Raw genomic sequence first — 17,277 nt, 5'->3', positions numbered from 1 at the left:
GTTACTCAACATCAGGATCTCTCTCTCTCCGTCTACGGACTTCACTTGTCTCAGTTCTCTCTCTCTCTCGTGCGTCCTCTTCATCTCTTATCCTTCGTCTCTTCCTTCTTCTCTTATCTCTGATGATCTGATTTCTACTTGCCTGAGGGACATATATATATATATATATATATATATATATATATATATATATATATATATATATATATATATATTATGTATGTATGTAGGATGTGTATATGTATATCATATATATATATATATATATATATATACTATATAGGGTATATATATATATTAATATATATAATATATATATATATATATATATATATATATTATTTAAGGGTATATATATATGATATAGATATATTATTATATATATATAAATTATATATATATATATATTAATATATATATATATATATATATATATATATATATATATAGATATATATATATATATATTAATATATATATATAGATATATTATATATATATGTATAATATATATATATATATATATATATATATATATATATATATATATATATATATATATATTATAATATATTGTGTATATATGTATATGTATATATATATATATATATTATATATATAGTATATATTATACATACATACATAGGCGGTCCCCTTGGTTACGAAGGGGGTTCCGTTCTTGAGACACATCGTAAGCCGAAAATCATCGTAAGCCGGAACATCGCTCAAAAATCCTAAGAAAACCTTACTTTTAATGCTTTGGGTGCATTGAAAACTATGTAAACATGGATTCTTATGGCATTTTTCATTAAAAAAAAAAAACCTTCAAATATTGATTATTTTGCATTTTTTGGTGTCAATATTTTTTTATCTCCCGATGAGCGTTGTAGGCGTCTTAACCTGAAAACATGCGTCGTAATCCTGGAAATAACATCTATTGACAGCTCGTAACCTCAGAACGTCGTAAGCCGACAACCGTCGTAACCTGGGGACTGCCTGTATATATATATATATATATATATTGATCTCGGGGTGGGGCTGAAAAGGGCGGATCGTAACCAGCGAACGTCACCATCCCTTGACAGGAAAATTTTAGAAGGCTCTCAATGAAATGTTGGAGTTCCATAACACACCTCAAGCACATGCGGGAATTCCTCCAGGCTGCAGACCTACTCGAAGAAGATACATTTTCCTTTCCTTTAATACATGTTTCTTCGCTATAGAGCGATTACCATGACAGGCACCCAAGAAGAAACCCAAAGCTTCGACGGGACTTCTGTGGCCAGCTTTAGCTGACGGCGTGTTGGATCTGCTGAATGATCTTGTCTCAGGACAAGAGAATTCCCTTAGATCCAGCTGTTCGGATCAGCTGCTTCCTGCACCTCTACCTCGCCAGAGGCGCTTCTATACGCCTTTGGACAGGCCTCTACTGACTAAACAGGTTGACCCTGACCTGGTTCGACCCGGTCCAGTCTATCGCTGCAGCAGCTATCTGTGGAGAACATCTCTCTTTTGCAACAGGAAGCAGTGACGTTGGAAGCCACCACTATGGTGGCTCTCCAAGCAGTCCTGGTTGAACCTGTGGTTGTTCACAGTGTCAAAGGTTGCCGCTTCCTCCATGACCATCACCCCAGGGGAAGACTCGGCCTTAAGGAGATTGTGTCAGTCTGGAGGTAAGACAATTACCTGGCCCACCTGACTACTAACCTGTGGACAAACCTGGTACTCAAAAAGGCGCGACACTGCCCTCTCTCAAGTATCCAGGTCTCTCAGGTTCCAAGTCAGTTTTGGCACTGAGGAACAGACTGTTGCGAGGTTCTGCCGCTCTCTTTGAAAGAGAGCAGGTAGATGCTGCTGTGGACAGGTGGCGAGATGAGGACAAGGACTGGCTTGTTCACCAGGCAGTAACAAAAGCATCTACTGCGACCAGACCTTAAAGTCGGGCTAGCACTATCTCGGCTCTAAAGGAATCTTCTGCTTCAAAGGGAGCCAGAGGAATAACCCAGCCTTCTTCTTCTTCCTAAAAAGAGTCTTCTTGCCCCTTTCAGACCGATTTCCAGTGGACAAAGAAGGAAAGGGAAGAACAACAACAAGGGGAAACGCTAGGACTGGTGTCCCCCGCCCCCAGCTGCTGCCATTGGTTGGGGACAGCGTCAAGCCATTGGGCAATTTGGCAGCAATACGGAGCGGAAAGCTGGGTAGTAGATGTCCTTTGGGAGGGCTATCTGCTTCCCTTCGAGTCCCCGCCACCCCTCACCAACCACCTGGTCCAGCTTCTGTCCTACGTAGTGGGATCTGCAAAACACCAGGCATTGTTGCAAGAAGTGCAAGCAATGCTGAACAAGAGACGGGTCTCCAAGATTTTACAGCCGAGTCTTTCTCGTAGAGAAGGCTTTGGGGGGTTGGAGACCAGTCATAGACCTTTCTCCCCTGAAGTGGCTTATTCGCAAGACTTGGTTCAAGATGGAAGCAGCACGATCGGTGTTTGCACCCTTCAGGTAGAATGACTTCATGCTTATGGTGGTCCTAAAGGATGCATATTTTTAAATACCCATCCACTGGTCGTCCCGCAAGTACCTCCGCTTCGTCCTTGGGAAACCATCTACCAGATCAAGGCACTATGCTTCTGACTGTTGACCGCTCCCCAGGTGTTCACGAAAGTGTTCAACCTGGCCTCAGCTTGGGCACATTCGAACAGGATACATCTCATGAGGTATCTCGACGATTGGCTGGTCCTGGTGAGCTCCCGCTCGCAGTTGCTACAGGACAGGGATCGACTTCTGAGTTTTGTCAGAATCTAGGGATCCTGATAAACCTCGAGAAGTCCGATCTCGAACCCAAGCAGAGGACATTGTACCTGGGCATGCTGATAGATACGGTAGCAGCAAGAGTCTTCCCCTCAGACTCTCGTATCAGGAAATTCAGAGAGGTAGTGCAGCTGTTCCTGTCAAGACAGGAATAACCTGCTTGACTTTGGCAAATCGTGATCGGTCACCTGTCGTCCTTGGAGAGGCTGGTCCCTCACGGACATCTTCACCTGTGGTCTCTTCAATGGAGACTCGGGAACTTTTGGTCCCAGTCACGAGATCCTCAGTCTTTCCTTGTTCCTCTCTCACAGGAGGTAAGGGAGGATCTGCATTGGTGGCTGGACGACAGGAACCTCACAGTAGGAGTGGATCTGACCACTCCCCTTCCGGACATGCTCCTGTTCTCGGATGCATTGAACGAGGGGTGGGGCGCATACCTGGAAGAGTTGCTGACTGCAGGAGTGTGGAACGATCACGGCAAGCACCTTACATCAATGTTCTCGTATTCAAGGCAGCCTTCCTGGCTCTCCAGGAGTACTGGGAACAAGTGATGGGACACTCTGTGGTGCTGGAGTGACAACACCAGTAATGGCATATATCAACAAGCAAGGGGGACTTGTCTACCTCAAGCTTCACAGGTTGACAGTGTAGGTGCACGAGTGGGCAGTGACTCACTCAGTGGAACTGTAGTAGCCAGGTACATCCTGGGCAAGAGGAATGTAGTGGCAGACAAGCTCAGCTGCCAGAATCAGGTGGTAGGAACCAAGTGGTCCCTATACCAGGAAGTAGCAGAAAGGCTCTTCAGCCTATGGGGCCGTCCAGTCATAGACTTGTTCGCCACCTGGTACAACAGGAAGGTGGAAATCTTCTGCTCAGTTGTGTCGGACCCTTGGGCAGCAGCAGATGATGCATTCCAACACCCGTAGGACAACCTGGAAGCCTACGCCTTTCCCCCATTCTGCCTGATTCGAGCCAAGCTCAACAGGGTGTGGATCACGCAAAATTTACAGATGATTCTAGTGGCACCCAAATGGCCCTGACCTTCTGGCTCTTCTCTCCGAGGCACCGAGACTCCCCCGTGGTAGAACCTGCTGTCTCAACCACACATAAAACAGTATCATCAAGCAGTAGATTCCCTGCGTCTTCACACTTGGAGGTTGTCCACCATCTCTTACGAGCGAGAGACTTTTCACGTCGAGCAGTAACAGAGTTGGCTGGATACCTCAGAAAATCCTCTGCAGCAGTTTACTAGGGAAAGTGGACTGTCTTCTGTGGTTTGCATCGTAGACGGGGTATCTCTCCAGCTGGAGCCACTATTCAGCAGATTGCAGACTTCCTAGTCTACCTCCGCCGAGGGAAGCTCCTCTCCATTTTAGCGGTAAAGGGCTATAGGGCGGCCTTAGCCTTAGTCCTCAAGCTGAAGGGAAAAGATATCTCGTCTTCTTTTGAGATTTCTCCCCTCATGAGGAGCTTCAAGAGGTCTTGCCCACCCAGTGATCTCAGGCCTCCTGCATGGGATGTGACTCATACTGCAGAACCTGACTCGTGCCCCGTACAAGCCACTTCAAGGGTCTTCAGACAGGGATCTGACCCTCAAGAGACCGTCTTTCTGCTGGGCCTGGCATCGACGAAGAAAGTAGGCGAACCCCATGGCCTATCCTTTGATGTTAAACACTCAAGAGGTTGGGGATCGGTTACGCTAGAATTTGTCCCAGAATTCTTAGCGAAGACTAAATCCTTCAGTCCCTGACGCTAGATTTGAGTCTTTCTCCATCCCCTCCCTCAGTGACTTTGTTGGTGATGACCCAGACAAGATGCTACTCTGTCCAGTTAGAGCACCACAGCACTATCTGAAGAGGACTCGACATTTTCGGCCTGAGTGTCGACGACTCTTCGTTAGCACTGGAGGTTCCAAGAAAGAGGTATCCTAGAGCACTGTCTCTTTCTGGCTTCATGAGACGATCAGGAAGGCATACTCTGCTGCTGGTTACGACATCGGTACCCTTCATCTGAGAGCACACGAGGTCAGGGGTATTGCTCCATCCCTTGCGTTCCGGGAGAACCTGTCACTTCAACAGATTTTTAAGGTGGGGGTCTGGGCAACCCATGACACTTTCCTTGGGGCCAGTGGTGGCTGCTCAACAAGTTGTTTAGCTTATCCAGCTCCTCTAACAAGACAGGTTAGCATCTGGTCTCAATGTGCAGTATGATTGAGTATGAATGCAGTGGCTGGCTTTTCTTCATCCCTTTCATCCTACTCATTCCCTTCAGGGAGAGAGTATGCAGACTTACTTGCTGGACCAACCACAAATGCAGGTAAGACACTCCTTAGAGTAACCTTTCTATTTCATACTTAGTAATAGAAGCACATATCCCCCCATTTCCCTTACAAGGTGGGAAAAGGTGGATGCTGACATAAGGCAAACCCATTGCCTTATTTTTACCTTATAGTCTCTGACATATGGTTCTTCGCTTTCCCTTAAATGTGAATTACCTTTTGCTCTTTAAGGAGAAGCCCAGAAGACTGCCTCTGATTGCGCAGTTCTATAACTCCGATCAGAGGTCAGTGGCCCCTCTCCCTTGCTCTAAAGACCGGGAGAAGAGCCCCGGTAGGCTGAACACCAGTCAGTTCACAGGAGCTCACTCGATTCCTCCCACCAATCAGTGAGTCATCCTATTGTAAAGGACCAACGGTTTGTATACCGTCTAGGAACAAATCACAATTTTTGAAAGTAAATTGTATTTTTCCTAAGTATACTAACCTAGGTCCTTTATACATACTGCCCACTTCAAGCCACCCCTCCATCTGTTACCTGGGCCGAAAGCAAATTGAATACTCAACCACAGTCTTGGTATAACCAACGACCGGATGGCAGTTAACTACCTTGTTTTAAAATTCAGTGGCCACATCCAGGCATCGCCTTAAGTAATTCCTATTGTAAAGGACCTAGGTTTGTATAGTTAGGAAAAATACAATTTACAGTGGTACCTCGAGATACGAAAGGCTCAACTTACGAAAAACTCGAGATACGAAAGCTAACACAAAATATTTAACGGCTCTACATACGAAAAGTTTTCAAGATACGAAAGGTTTCTGTAAAGTCCGAGATTCGCCCGAACCACCAATAACAATTTTGAAACTTGCGCGCCGCCAACTGAGTAGACTGGCCACCATCCTCCTGCTCTCCCATTGGTTCCTGATGCTAGTCACTGCCATGAGATCCTTCTCTCCTATTGGTCAGCATCCCTCCCATGATGCATCTACGTAGCGACGTGCTTCTTCAGCCACTGCACGGCATCATCTGTATTGTACGCACGCGGTATTCGTTCGGTCTAACGATTTCGTTTATTAACGTAAATTCGTTAGTGATTTGGTTGCAGTATATGAAATTTATCGTGTTGTGTGAAAACTTTACTCTACTTATACGTAAATTACGTACAGTATAACGTAGTCATGGGTCCCAAGAAAGTTGAAATTCATCTTTGTCTCCAAATGCTCTCTTTGGAGACAAAGATGGAGATTATCAAGAAGTATGAAGCTGGTATGTGATTGAGTGTGATCGCCAAGGAATACGGCTGAAATCCGTCGACCATAGGCACCATCCTTAAGCAGAAGGATGTCATCAAAGCAGCTACACCTTCCAAGGGCATCACTATTTTGTTCAGCAAGAGGACCCACGTGCACGACAATATGGAACGGGTGCTTCTTGTCTGGATAAAAGACCAAGAAATCGCTGGCGATACGATAACGGAGACGGCAATCTCCCACAAGGCTAGCACTATTTTCGGCGATTTGATTGCCCAGGCGGAAGACGACGGAGGAGAAGGGACATCAACGCCAACCCCAGAGTTCAAGGCTTCACATGGGTGGTTCGAGAAATTCCGTAAACGGACTGGTATCCATTCGGTGGAAGCGGCCGAAGCCTTTAAAAAGACGTTCGACGAGATGATGTCCAAGTAAGGCTACAGTTCTCAGCAAGTCTTCAACTGTGATGAGACTGGCCTTTTTTGGAAAAAAGTGCCTTGTTGGACGTACATCATGGAGGAAGAGAAGAAGCTACCCGGGCATAAGCCTATGAAAGACAGGCTTACGCTCGCACTTTGTTCAAACTCCAGTGGAGATTTGCGAAGGTGAAGCCCCTACTGGTGTATCATTCCGAGACTCCTCGAGCCTTCAAGGCCCACAAGGTGCTTAAGGAGAAGCTTCCAGTGATGTGGAGGGCTAATGCGAAAGCCTGGGTAACGCGGCTTTTGTTCACGGAGTGGGTAAATCTGAGTTTCGGCCCGACATTGAAGGAATTCTTGGAAGAGAAGTGCCTCCCTCTGAAATGTCTGCTGGTGTTGGACAGTGCCCCTGCCCACCCTCCTGGCCTCGAGGAAGATATCCTAGCGGAGTATTCCTTCATCAAGATTCTTTATCTTTCCGCCTAACACCACCCCTCTCCTCCACCCATGGACCAGCCAGTGATATCGAACTTTAAGAAGCTGTATACGAAACATCTTTTCAAGAGATGTTTCAGATCATCCACCGATACACACCAAACCTCACCTTGCGTGAATTTTGGAAGGAGCAGTTTGACATTCACATGCATCCGACTCATCGACCAAGCTTGGCAGGAGTTTCGAGGCGACCTTGAATTCCTCGTGGAGGAAACTCTGGCCTGATGCCCGTATCCCGCCCGAGACTTCGAGGGATTCGACGTGAACGAAGCTGGTGCTGCAGATTCAGAAAAAGTTGATGATCCTGAAACTTTTGGAAACCAGATCTTGAACGAGATTGTTGCACTCGGCAAGTCCTTGGGGCAGGTCGTCGACGAGGACGACATCAACGACCTTCTCGAGGAGCACCAAGAGGAGCTTACGACGGATGACCTGAAGGAGTTGGAGGCCATGCAACATAACTTCGTTCAAGAGGAGTTCTCTAGCAGCAGGGAGGAGGAGGCAGGACAACCCTATGACACGGCAGAAATTAAGGATGTTCCAGCCGCTTTCATAAGTGGCAATCGTTTGTAGAAAAAAGACACCCCGAAAAGGCTCACACAGGTCGTATGCTTGCGCGAGTATTCGATGACGTTTTGTCTGGGTCGTTTCAGGAACATTGTGAAAAGTAGCCAGAAGCAATCTTCCTTGGATGGTATATTTTTTAAAGAGGCCTTTAGTATTAGCAGGAGTAAGTAAAAGGAAGGGGAACCAAGTGATACTAAAAAAAACAGAAGTTGAAAGTGATGATGAAGTTGCCCAAATTAAAAAAAAAAAAAAACTTACGTAAAAGTATAAAAAAAGTAAAAAAAAAGAATTAAAAAAATCAAAAAAAAAAGAATTAAAAAATAAAAAAAAGAAAAAATTTTTAATTTTAGTTTTTTGTAAAGTTAAGTGTTACAGTTTTGTTAATGTGTTTCATAAATTTTAGTTTAGTTTTCCTTACATTTTTTTATGAGTTTCGTAAAGTTAAGTGTTCGTACGTATCTGCCGTTTGTCCTCCTCCTCTGTCGCCACTTTCGGAGATAGCCTCACTTGAAAGGTAAGCTTCCACATTTTACTACATACGTACAGTATTTCTTGTATACCATGTACACTAATACACTTTATTTACAGGTAATTAGCAGTACGTTATTAATTTAGGTATTGAATGGTCCAAATTGTTGTAGTATTTTTCATTGTTTATAGGTATAGGTCAAGAAGCTTTATTATGAATTTACTGGGGTGGGGTTTTTTTTGGAGGGCTTGGAACGGATTAGCCATTTTACATGTAAAATGTGGTCCAAGATACGAAAACCTCATGATACGAAAGGCGCCTCGGAACGGATTAATTTCGTATCTCGAGGTACCACTGTACTTTAAAAAATTGTGATGTTGGTCACAGGCAGCAAATTTCTGTTTACCGTTACCTTTTTTTTAAATCCTTGATATTGGTGGCAGGAATCAAATTACTGGTTACTTACAGGTTTTTGTTGCAGTTTATAATTCCAGAAGACACACTTCACTTATCTTTTGTTATTGCTATGCTATTTGTATTAAAAATACAGTGCTTTAGATTTATTCCATGTATTGTTTTACATAAATTTGTTAAATACTTTTTGGAAAATGTGAATGATAGCTCTGTTAACAAATTCTTCCATAATATAAACTTCTTCATTTTAGACATTGCAGAGGTGCTCCAGAGAGAACATGAAGCTTTAAAAGAACTAGCTGCAAAGGTTTATGCCAAACATGCACAGCTTGTTGACCTGAGTCAGCGGCTCAATACTAAGACTGTTCCTAATGAACAAGCTTTCTTCCGTGAGCAGAGTAAAAAGTCCTCTGAAAAACCTGCCTCTGCAGTTGTCCGACCTGCGTTGGGAGGTAAATTGTCACGTTATCAAAATTTTTTCAAAGCTCAGTTCTTAAATATGTCTGATGTGGAATCACTAATTTTCATTTATTATTTTTAAACCTTGTAACCTCTTTAAAAGTTGATTTACATATTATGGGTTGTAAGAACATGTTATGTTAGAAGCAATAATTTTATCGCTTGAATGGTTTTGGGGGTTTATCACAGGAAGCAGCAGTGGATTGCAGGCATTCCAGGAGCAGCAACAGAGAGCTAAAGCAGTTACACTTGGTGCTGCCCCACCTACTATGCCTCTTGCACAAACAAGCATGCCATCTCTGTTTGGGTAGGTATCCTCTGTAATCTAGTAAAATATTCTCTCTCTCTCTCTCTCTCTCTCTCTCTCTCTCTCTCTCTCTCTCTCTCTCTCTCTCTCTCATTTGCATTGTGCAGTGCAGGATTATTTTATTGCAGGTTATCTTTTCATGTAATTTACATAGTAGTGTATATTAGTAAGCTTATTACCTGTTTACTCAAGGTTTTAACCTATAATGTTTGAGTGTGGAAGGTGATTTATGATATGTTTGGGATGAGTTAGGACACGTAAATTTTTGTATGCCATACCTTACAGAATACTGCAAGGGAATGCTGCAGTTTACCTCAGTGTGATTTTGTAGGCACAAATACAGTCAACTCCCTCATATTTGCATTCTCAAGATTCGTGGACTCACCTTTTCAAGGATTTTTCTGTGGAACTTTTCGATAGATTATTAGTGAAAAATTTGGCAATTTGCAGACTTGTCAAGAGATTTTCACTGCTCTAAGTGTATATTGATACTATTTTCATGACTAAATACAAATTTTATGATAAAGAAATGATTTACTAATGTTCAAATATTAATACATATTAAGATTAATATGATTCAATAAGATTAAATGATAAAATAGTGATTTTCTCTCTCTCTCTCTCTCTCTCTCTCTCTCTCTCTCTCTCTCTCTCTCTCTCTCTCTCTCTCTCTCTCTCTCTCTCTCCTGTGCCAGCCTTGTTGGCTGACTTAGTGGTAACTACTACTCACTCCGCTATTGCTGGAAGGGTTAGAGGTTACATATGTACAATTTATGATAAAACAATTTACAGTACTACCATATATTTCCACATATAAGATGATTTAAATTCTAAAATTTAGCCATAAAAATTGCAGGTCATCTTATACTACAATTTTAAAATCAAACCTTGAATTCTAAGACGGTGTATTAGAGGCTAGCCTCGGCACTATAGCTTAACCACCAACACAACCATTTTTACCTTGTATATTATTGGCATATCATCATAACAATTAGCTTATTTGAGGAATAATTGCAAATCAATGAAAAAAATATTTTATCTATGTGAGCCCAGCTAAGAAAATGGAAACATCGAGTTCAGTTGCACCACAGCAACCCTTATCTTTTGGTAACCTTTTAGAAATTTCAATAATAGTGAAATTATAGTAGTAGTAATAACATTTAGGATAACACAATATTCATTTTTCATTAAACATTTCTCATACCTTATCACAAGATTCATCACATATGCCACCATCATAGGGATTCCAGTCTGGTTCTGGCCAGTCAACTTTGGCTTCGTTGTCAATATCATACAAATCATCTTTGGTACCATCCATGGCATTTTTTAAATGATTTTATGACACCATTTTCACGGTCCCCATGCTTTTATAACAAAAATGCAGCAAACATCAAGGGAAGCAGCATGCAAAGCGGTTGTTCATTATTGTTTTGTTATTAGCGATTGTTTGAGAATGGCAATGAAACGTAAACAAAACAATGGTTTCCCATTTAGGTGATGTATGTATGAAAAACATGATATAGAATTGGCCTTACTAAACCCAACTTTGATAATTTACAAAAGGAATGTATCTGAATTAAGGTTCATTCATCAACTTCAAGACTGTGATGATATCAGTAAAATGCAATCAGCTGATTATTTTACGGCTTTAAACCAACCCAAAATGCAAATGGAGCATCATTGCTCTATTCATATATTGTAATCAATAATACATGTAATATGACTATACAATAAAACAAGTTTTGTTAAAATTATCATTATTCTCAATACAACTATTATTCGACTTTTGCAAGTGGATATCTCAGTTTAACAGTCTAACTGATGCAATAGTTAGCCTCTATCTCTCTCTCTCTCTCTCTCTCTCTCTCTCTCTCTCTCTCTCCTCTCTCTCTCTCTCTCTCTCTCTCTCTCTCTCTCTCTCTCTCTCTCTCATTGACTGTAATACTAATGGTGCTCCTCCATCCTCCACTAAAAATTTCCGGCTTTTAGAATTCTGGATGAAGCAATTATTGTAAACCTGCATTGACATAAACAACTGAATTGAGGAACAGCTGATTGCTGACATCATTTACCGTAACTATCAAGCATTCATTAAGAGCTCCGTTAAAATTGTTTAGTTAAACCTTGCTGATTTTCAATGGTGGTTTCCATAAGTAATAATAAAATACATTTTTATTCATCCCTCATGCAATGGAAATCTCAAGAAAGAATATTAGTAAATTAAAGCTGCAGGTTATAACCGAGGCTGAATAAAATGAATAATGGCCGGGCGGAAGTGATGTTTGGAATGGGAGAAATCGCACCTCATGCCTATACAATGAAGTGCACGTTGTTCATAAGCAAACAAACCTTCAGTCTTAACAATAGGATAATTTTCAAGCGCCTAGCTGGATCCAGTTGAAAATCGGAGATGAAAAAGTAAGGAATCTTGTGAGATCTGGCAACGCATGCCTATATTGGGTGAAAGCTGGTCAAAGACCACTCACCCACGTACCGTGTTTAGTCTTTTTCTTAACTGGGTGAGAGTCGCAGTTCCCCTCTTTTGGCCTTTTACCTGGTTGTTTGGCCCGTTTTTGCTATTTTGATGTGGGCTGTGGTGTGTGCTTGTGTTAATATGGCTAACTCTGCTTCATCTCGGCCTCGCCAACCGTATGTGCCTTGGTAACTCAAGGTTTCCTGGTTCTAGTTTCCTGGCTTCTTCAGCTACAGACCCACACTCCACCACATGCAATAGGGTGTCTTGCTAATGTTTATACCATAACGAATCCCTACCCAGAATGTCGGCGTCTTTGAGCGCAGTGGAAGTTATTTTGATTAGTAAGAGGGAGCACTGTAGAGTTTTTTACTTGTTCCGACTAAGTACAAACCGTCGGTGTCTAACAAAAGGATATCCGCTGGAACGAACGCCGCCGCCGCTACCGCATACAAAGAGTTCAAACTTTGAATCGCTGTACCTGGGTCTGGGGTAACTGCGCGGGGTGAGCCCGGGCCAGCTTGGGTAGGTCATTGTGATACCATTCTTTTCGCGGTAGCCGTCGTGTAAACACCCTACTCCTTCCCCGCCTTGACCCGACTTGAGATAAACAACGCATGACCGCCGACTGTAGTCTTTCTTTATCGTGATATATCTTTGACATCCTGTGCTTGAGTGCTTCCCCAGTGCCCTATTCCTATCCTTTTATTTATCCTTTAGTATTACCTAGCATCCTAACTTCCCTGTAAGTATGGAAGAAGCGGATCTATGGTGGGTTTTTCGGGGCATTTGGTTTATTGTGTGTGATTTCCGATGGATGCGTTGCGGTACATCTTTGCCTTCGCCAACCTCGGATCCTCATCTTTGTGTATTGCTTGTAGGGGTTTTTGAATGTTCCCCTGATGCATCGTGTTCAACCTGTGCGCAGTGGAATAATGATCAGTGGAGGCTCTATTATGAGGCGCATGAGAGTGTTTTCAGTGACGCTAATGTTGATGCCGATAAGCCTAGGCCTAGGCCGACTACTGGTGGGGCCTAAGGCCGTGTGTGAGGTGGGGGCTAGTGCCCAATTGGAGAACACTAGGCCTAGTAATCCTTCCTCCTTATTAACGGGGCAGGGGGGGGGACCTAGTTAGTGAGCCTAGTGTCCTTCCCAAGAAACTTAGGCTAAAGAAACCTTCGTCGTCGGGGGCTAGGAAGCAGGTAAGAGGAAAGAAGCTACCTTAGGGGCTGGGATCCATGTTCCTCCTGGCCTTGAAGCGTAACAAGAAGGGGTCTTCAACCGAGAGCTTGTTCCGCCTAGCCTAAAGGCCGAACTATCTAGGTATGACCATAGCAGGTAGCCGAGACACCGCCGGTGCCAAGGTAACCCCCTGTTCCTCTCGGGCACAATCAGTCCAGCCCCAAGAGGGATCCGGTGACGGACCTGATGCCTCACCCTCCCATCCTGAGGACAGTGCTAAGGAGCCCGGAACGGGGAAAGGGAACCCAAACTCGCAGGAGCCAGTGGCCCCCCTCCCCTCCAGAAGTGCGGCAACCCGACGCAAGAAGCCAGCCAGCCACAACGCTCGCGGAGGAGGAGCACTCAATGGAGACCTTTCGATGCCGCAAGGCCTAGGTCGCGCCTGAGAGACCAGTGCCAGCGTTGATGCCCGAAAAAGCTAGGCCTAGGCATGAGCCTAGTACCTCCGCCACCACCTCCATCAGTTAGCCTAGGTACAGTGGGGGGCGGGGGGGCCCAGGTCCTCACTCCCGCACTGGACATTGCGAACCTGGTCGAACAGGCGGTGGAGGACTACTTAAGCTCCAAAAAGGAGGTTTTCCCAGCAAATGAGAAGAAGAACACCAGTCTAGAGGAGTCTGCCCGTAGGATGGAAGAAGACGGAAGAAGTTCCTTTTGGAAAAGAAGTCAGAGGAACTGTTTCCAGATTTTGGGTGACAGTTCTGACTCTGATTCCGAGCCCGCTTCATGCTCCGAGGGGGAGCCCGATTCTGACCCCCGATTCGGACGGCAGTCAGACTAGCTCACCTGCGGATCCCGAGCCCTTATCATTCAACCAGATTCTGTCGTTGATTAGAGCGCCAATGGCCTAACAGAAACTGAGGAACTGAACCAGGAGTTTTCAGTCAGAGGTGCATAAGGTGCTCAACCTGAAGATTCACAGCCCCCCTCGGTCAGCCTCCCCTGGAGCAACCAGGTTAGGCCTAGCCATGGCTAAGAAGTCGCCCGAGAAGCACACGACTTCACCAACTAGGGTATCTGAGAAACAGAGGTGGGCTTCCTATCCCTGCTCAGGGGGCCAGCAGGTATTATAGGCCAACAGGTGACAAACTAAGGGAGTCCTACATATTCCAGGGACCTTGCAGATCTCTTTATGATGTCAGTCTGGGCCCGGACACCCTTCGAAAAAAGCACCCTCTTGCTTCTCCCTCAGAAACCGAAGGACTCATTCGCGCTCTAGCTCTGGCCCTCGCTACGAATTCGTGGATGGAACGTTTCTACTGGCAGCACTTCCGCAGTTCTTAACCCGAGCTCCACCCGCCTCAGCAGCAGCAGAACTTGTCTTCGTTCATGCAGTGTGGGATCAAGACACTCTCGCATCCAAGCAGACAACTTAGCGGTCCTGTGGGCTAATATGGAGGTGAAAAGGAGAGAGAATGCCTTCAAGCCCGAGGCAAAATCGCCAGTGTTGAGAGACCTCCACCTCCCGACTTACGGCGGAAAAACCCGCCCCTGTTCCAGAAAGAACTTATTCCTGCGGAAGAAGTTCGCAAGGCAGCGGAGAAGAAGGAGCGATCTCTCCAATCTAGGGCTCTCTCCAATTCCCCGCAACCCCCCAGGGCCTATACCACGGCCAGCACCACAGATTAGCCAACAGGTAAGAGAAGCCGCAGAGACCGGTCTTTTCCCGTGCGTAGCGAGAGGAGAAGAAACCTTACTCTGTGTCTAAGGACAAGTTTCCATAGGGAGAAGACCTCGTCCCTTTCCATCAAAGGAGCGGAAGCAGAAGGGCAACAGAAGAGAATAGGGAGGTCCCCGCAAGAAATTCATAGGCCAGATCCTGCCCGTCAGCGGAAGGTAGGAGGGGGTTTGCTTGGCTGCCAATTGGCAAGTGTGGCAGCAAGCAGGAGCGGAAGATTGGACCCTGCAGGTTATCAAAAGTCAGGCTACCGTCTTCCCTTCCAGTCTACACCCACGTCTACCCTCCCCTACCCCCATCCAAGTCCCTACCTATCGACCGGACTCGGACCGCGGACTGCCCTGGAGGACGGAAATATCCGAAGCTACTTCAGAAAGGGGCGTTGGAAGAGGTTCAGGGATCCAGGTCCAGGGTTCTACTCCAGACCTTCCTTCCGGGTAGTAAAAAAGGCCAACAGGGGGTTGGAGGCCGGTCATAGTTTGACCTTTCACCCCCTCAACAATTTGTTCCTTTCTCTGACAAAGTTTCGATGGAAACGGCAGACTCTCCGTTCGAGCTTGTGTCAGGGAGGGAGACTCATGGCCTCAATAGATCTTCAAGATGCCTACTTCCAAGTCCCTGTTCACCCCTCCTCCAGAAAATTCCTCAGGATTGTCAGCAAGGGAAAGACTCTGCAGTTCACCTGCCTGTGCTTCTCGGCCTCGCCACAGCCCCACAGGTGTTCACCAGGGTCTTCAAGATAGTGTACATTTTGGGCACACGCAAGAGGCATCCGCTCTCCTCCGCTACCTGGACGATTGGCTCATCTTAGCCGAGACGGCTGCGCAGTGTGCGGAGCACCTTCAGCTAGTTTTGTCATTCGTTCAGGAACTGGGAGTGGTGGTGAATGTCGACAAGTCGGATTTCTATCCCAGGCAGGATGGTGTACCTCGGAATGACACTAGATTCATCCCTCATGAAGGTTTCCCTTCCCCTCGGAGAACAGGGTCTCCGGCCTAGTATCTCAAGTGCGGAGAGCGCCTTTGGGGCCCAGCCCTCCCAGGTTCTCCAAACAAAACTCTGCCAGTCCATCTTAGGACCATGGCCTCAATAGAGAGACTAGTGCCCTCACAGCAGAAGGCGTATGAGGCCGCTTCAGTGGGCTGTTCAAGAAACAATGGTCCTCCTCAGGAAGGGGACCCCAACAGCAAAATTCTTCTCTCCCAAGAAGTAAGGAAGTCCCTGGAGTGGTGGATGGTGCCTTCCCACCTCCAAGGGGGCATCTCTCTCAGTCCGAGAACCCCAGAGATTCTTCTCTTCACCGGATGCATCAAAGAAGGGTGGGGGGGGGCGCACCTGACGGAGGAAGAAGTGAGCGGCCTGTTGGTCGGAAGAAGAGAAAGCAGCTCACATCAATGTCTTGGAATTGAAGGCAGTCTTCCTCTCCCTTCAGCACTTCCTGTCTGCAACTCCAAGGGAAAACGGTGGCCTAATGTCAGACAACTCCACGGTGGTGGCATATCTAAACAAACAGGGGAGGGGGCACAGTCTCACTGGATCTCTGTCGCCTGGCAGTACAAATCCAGGAGTTAGCAGAGGATGGGAGTGGACATCACCCTCAAGGCAAGAGTATATTCCAGGCAAGAAAAATGTTTGGGCGGACCATCTGAGCAGGAGGGGACAGATACATCAACACAGAGTGGTCCCTCCATCAAGAAGTAGCAGATGGCCTGTATAAAGAGGTGGGGCTCTCCGTCGCTAGACCTCTTTGCCACCGCATGGAACAGAAAACTGCCAGTGTTCTTCTCCACCCCACTCCCAGACCCGCAGGCAGCGGGGGAGCGGATGCCCTCTCTGCAAGATTGGAAGAACCTGGACGCATTTACGCCTTTCCTTCCGCCTTTTCCCCCTCCCCTTTCCAGAAGATCCTTCAGAAGATTCGTCTACTCGCAGAACCTGCGAGTAACCTTAGTAGCTCCTTGGTTGGTGGCCGGAAGCCCCCTGGTTCCCAGAAGTGCTGGATCTTCAGTTAGAGGATCCCGGTAAGCCTACCAGACAGAATAGATCTCCTGCCCAACCCAACAACGGATGCCTACACCCAAATCCGTCGGCCCTCCTCTTACACGGGTTCAGACTGTCATCAAAATCCTCCGCGATAGAGGTTTTTCCAGGCAGATTAGCTGAGGGCCATGGCCAATCCTGTGAAACCTCCTCAGGCAGATTGTACCAGGGAAAGTGGCGACGGTTTCAAGATTGGTGTCAAGATAAAGGCATTGCCCCAGACGAGGCCACATCCCTCAACTAGCGAGTTTTTTCCACCACCTCAGGAAGGATAAACGACTATCCATATCGGCAGTGGAGGGTTATAGAGCGGCTTTAAATCAAGTATCGCGTTGAAAGGCATGGAACCCTCGCTGCATCTCCAGAAATTTTGTTGCTCT

The 17,277-nt window shown here is 45.7% G+C and overlaps 1 protein-coding gene across 1 annotated transcript in view; it reads left to right on the top strand.

The window, feature by feature from the left end:
* Positions 1-17,277, top strand: part of LOC135220747 (uncharacterized) — a 671,524-nt gene that overhangs the window by 500,452 nt on the left and 153,795 nt on the right. Inside the window, exons 10-11 of the mRNA XM_064258199.1 lie at positions 8,949-9,149; positions 9,346-9,463. Of these exons, the coding sequence (XP_064114269.1) occupies positions 8,949-9,149; positions 9,346-9,463 (319 nt within the window). The remainder of the gene's footprint in view (positions 1-8,948; positions 9,150-9,345; positions 9,464-17,277) is intronic.

The sequence above is a fragment of the Macrobrachium nipponense genome, chromosome 2 (assembly GCF_015104395.2).
Source record: "Macrobrachium nipponense isolate FS-2020 chromosome 2, ASM1510439v2, whole genome shotgun sequence".
NCBI classification, from domain to species: Eukaryota; Metazoa; Arthropoda; class Malacostraca; order Decapoda; family Palaemonidae; genus Macrobrachium; species Macrobrachium nipponense.
This window is presented reverse-complemented; position numbering and strand designations above follow the sequence as displayed.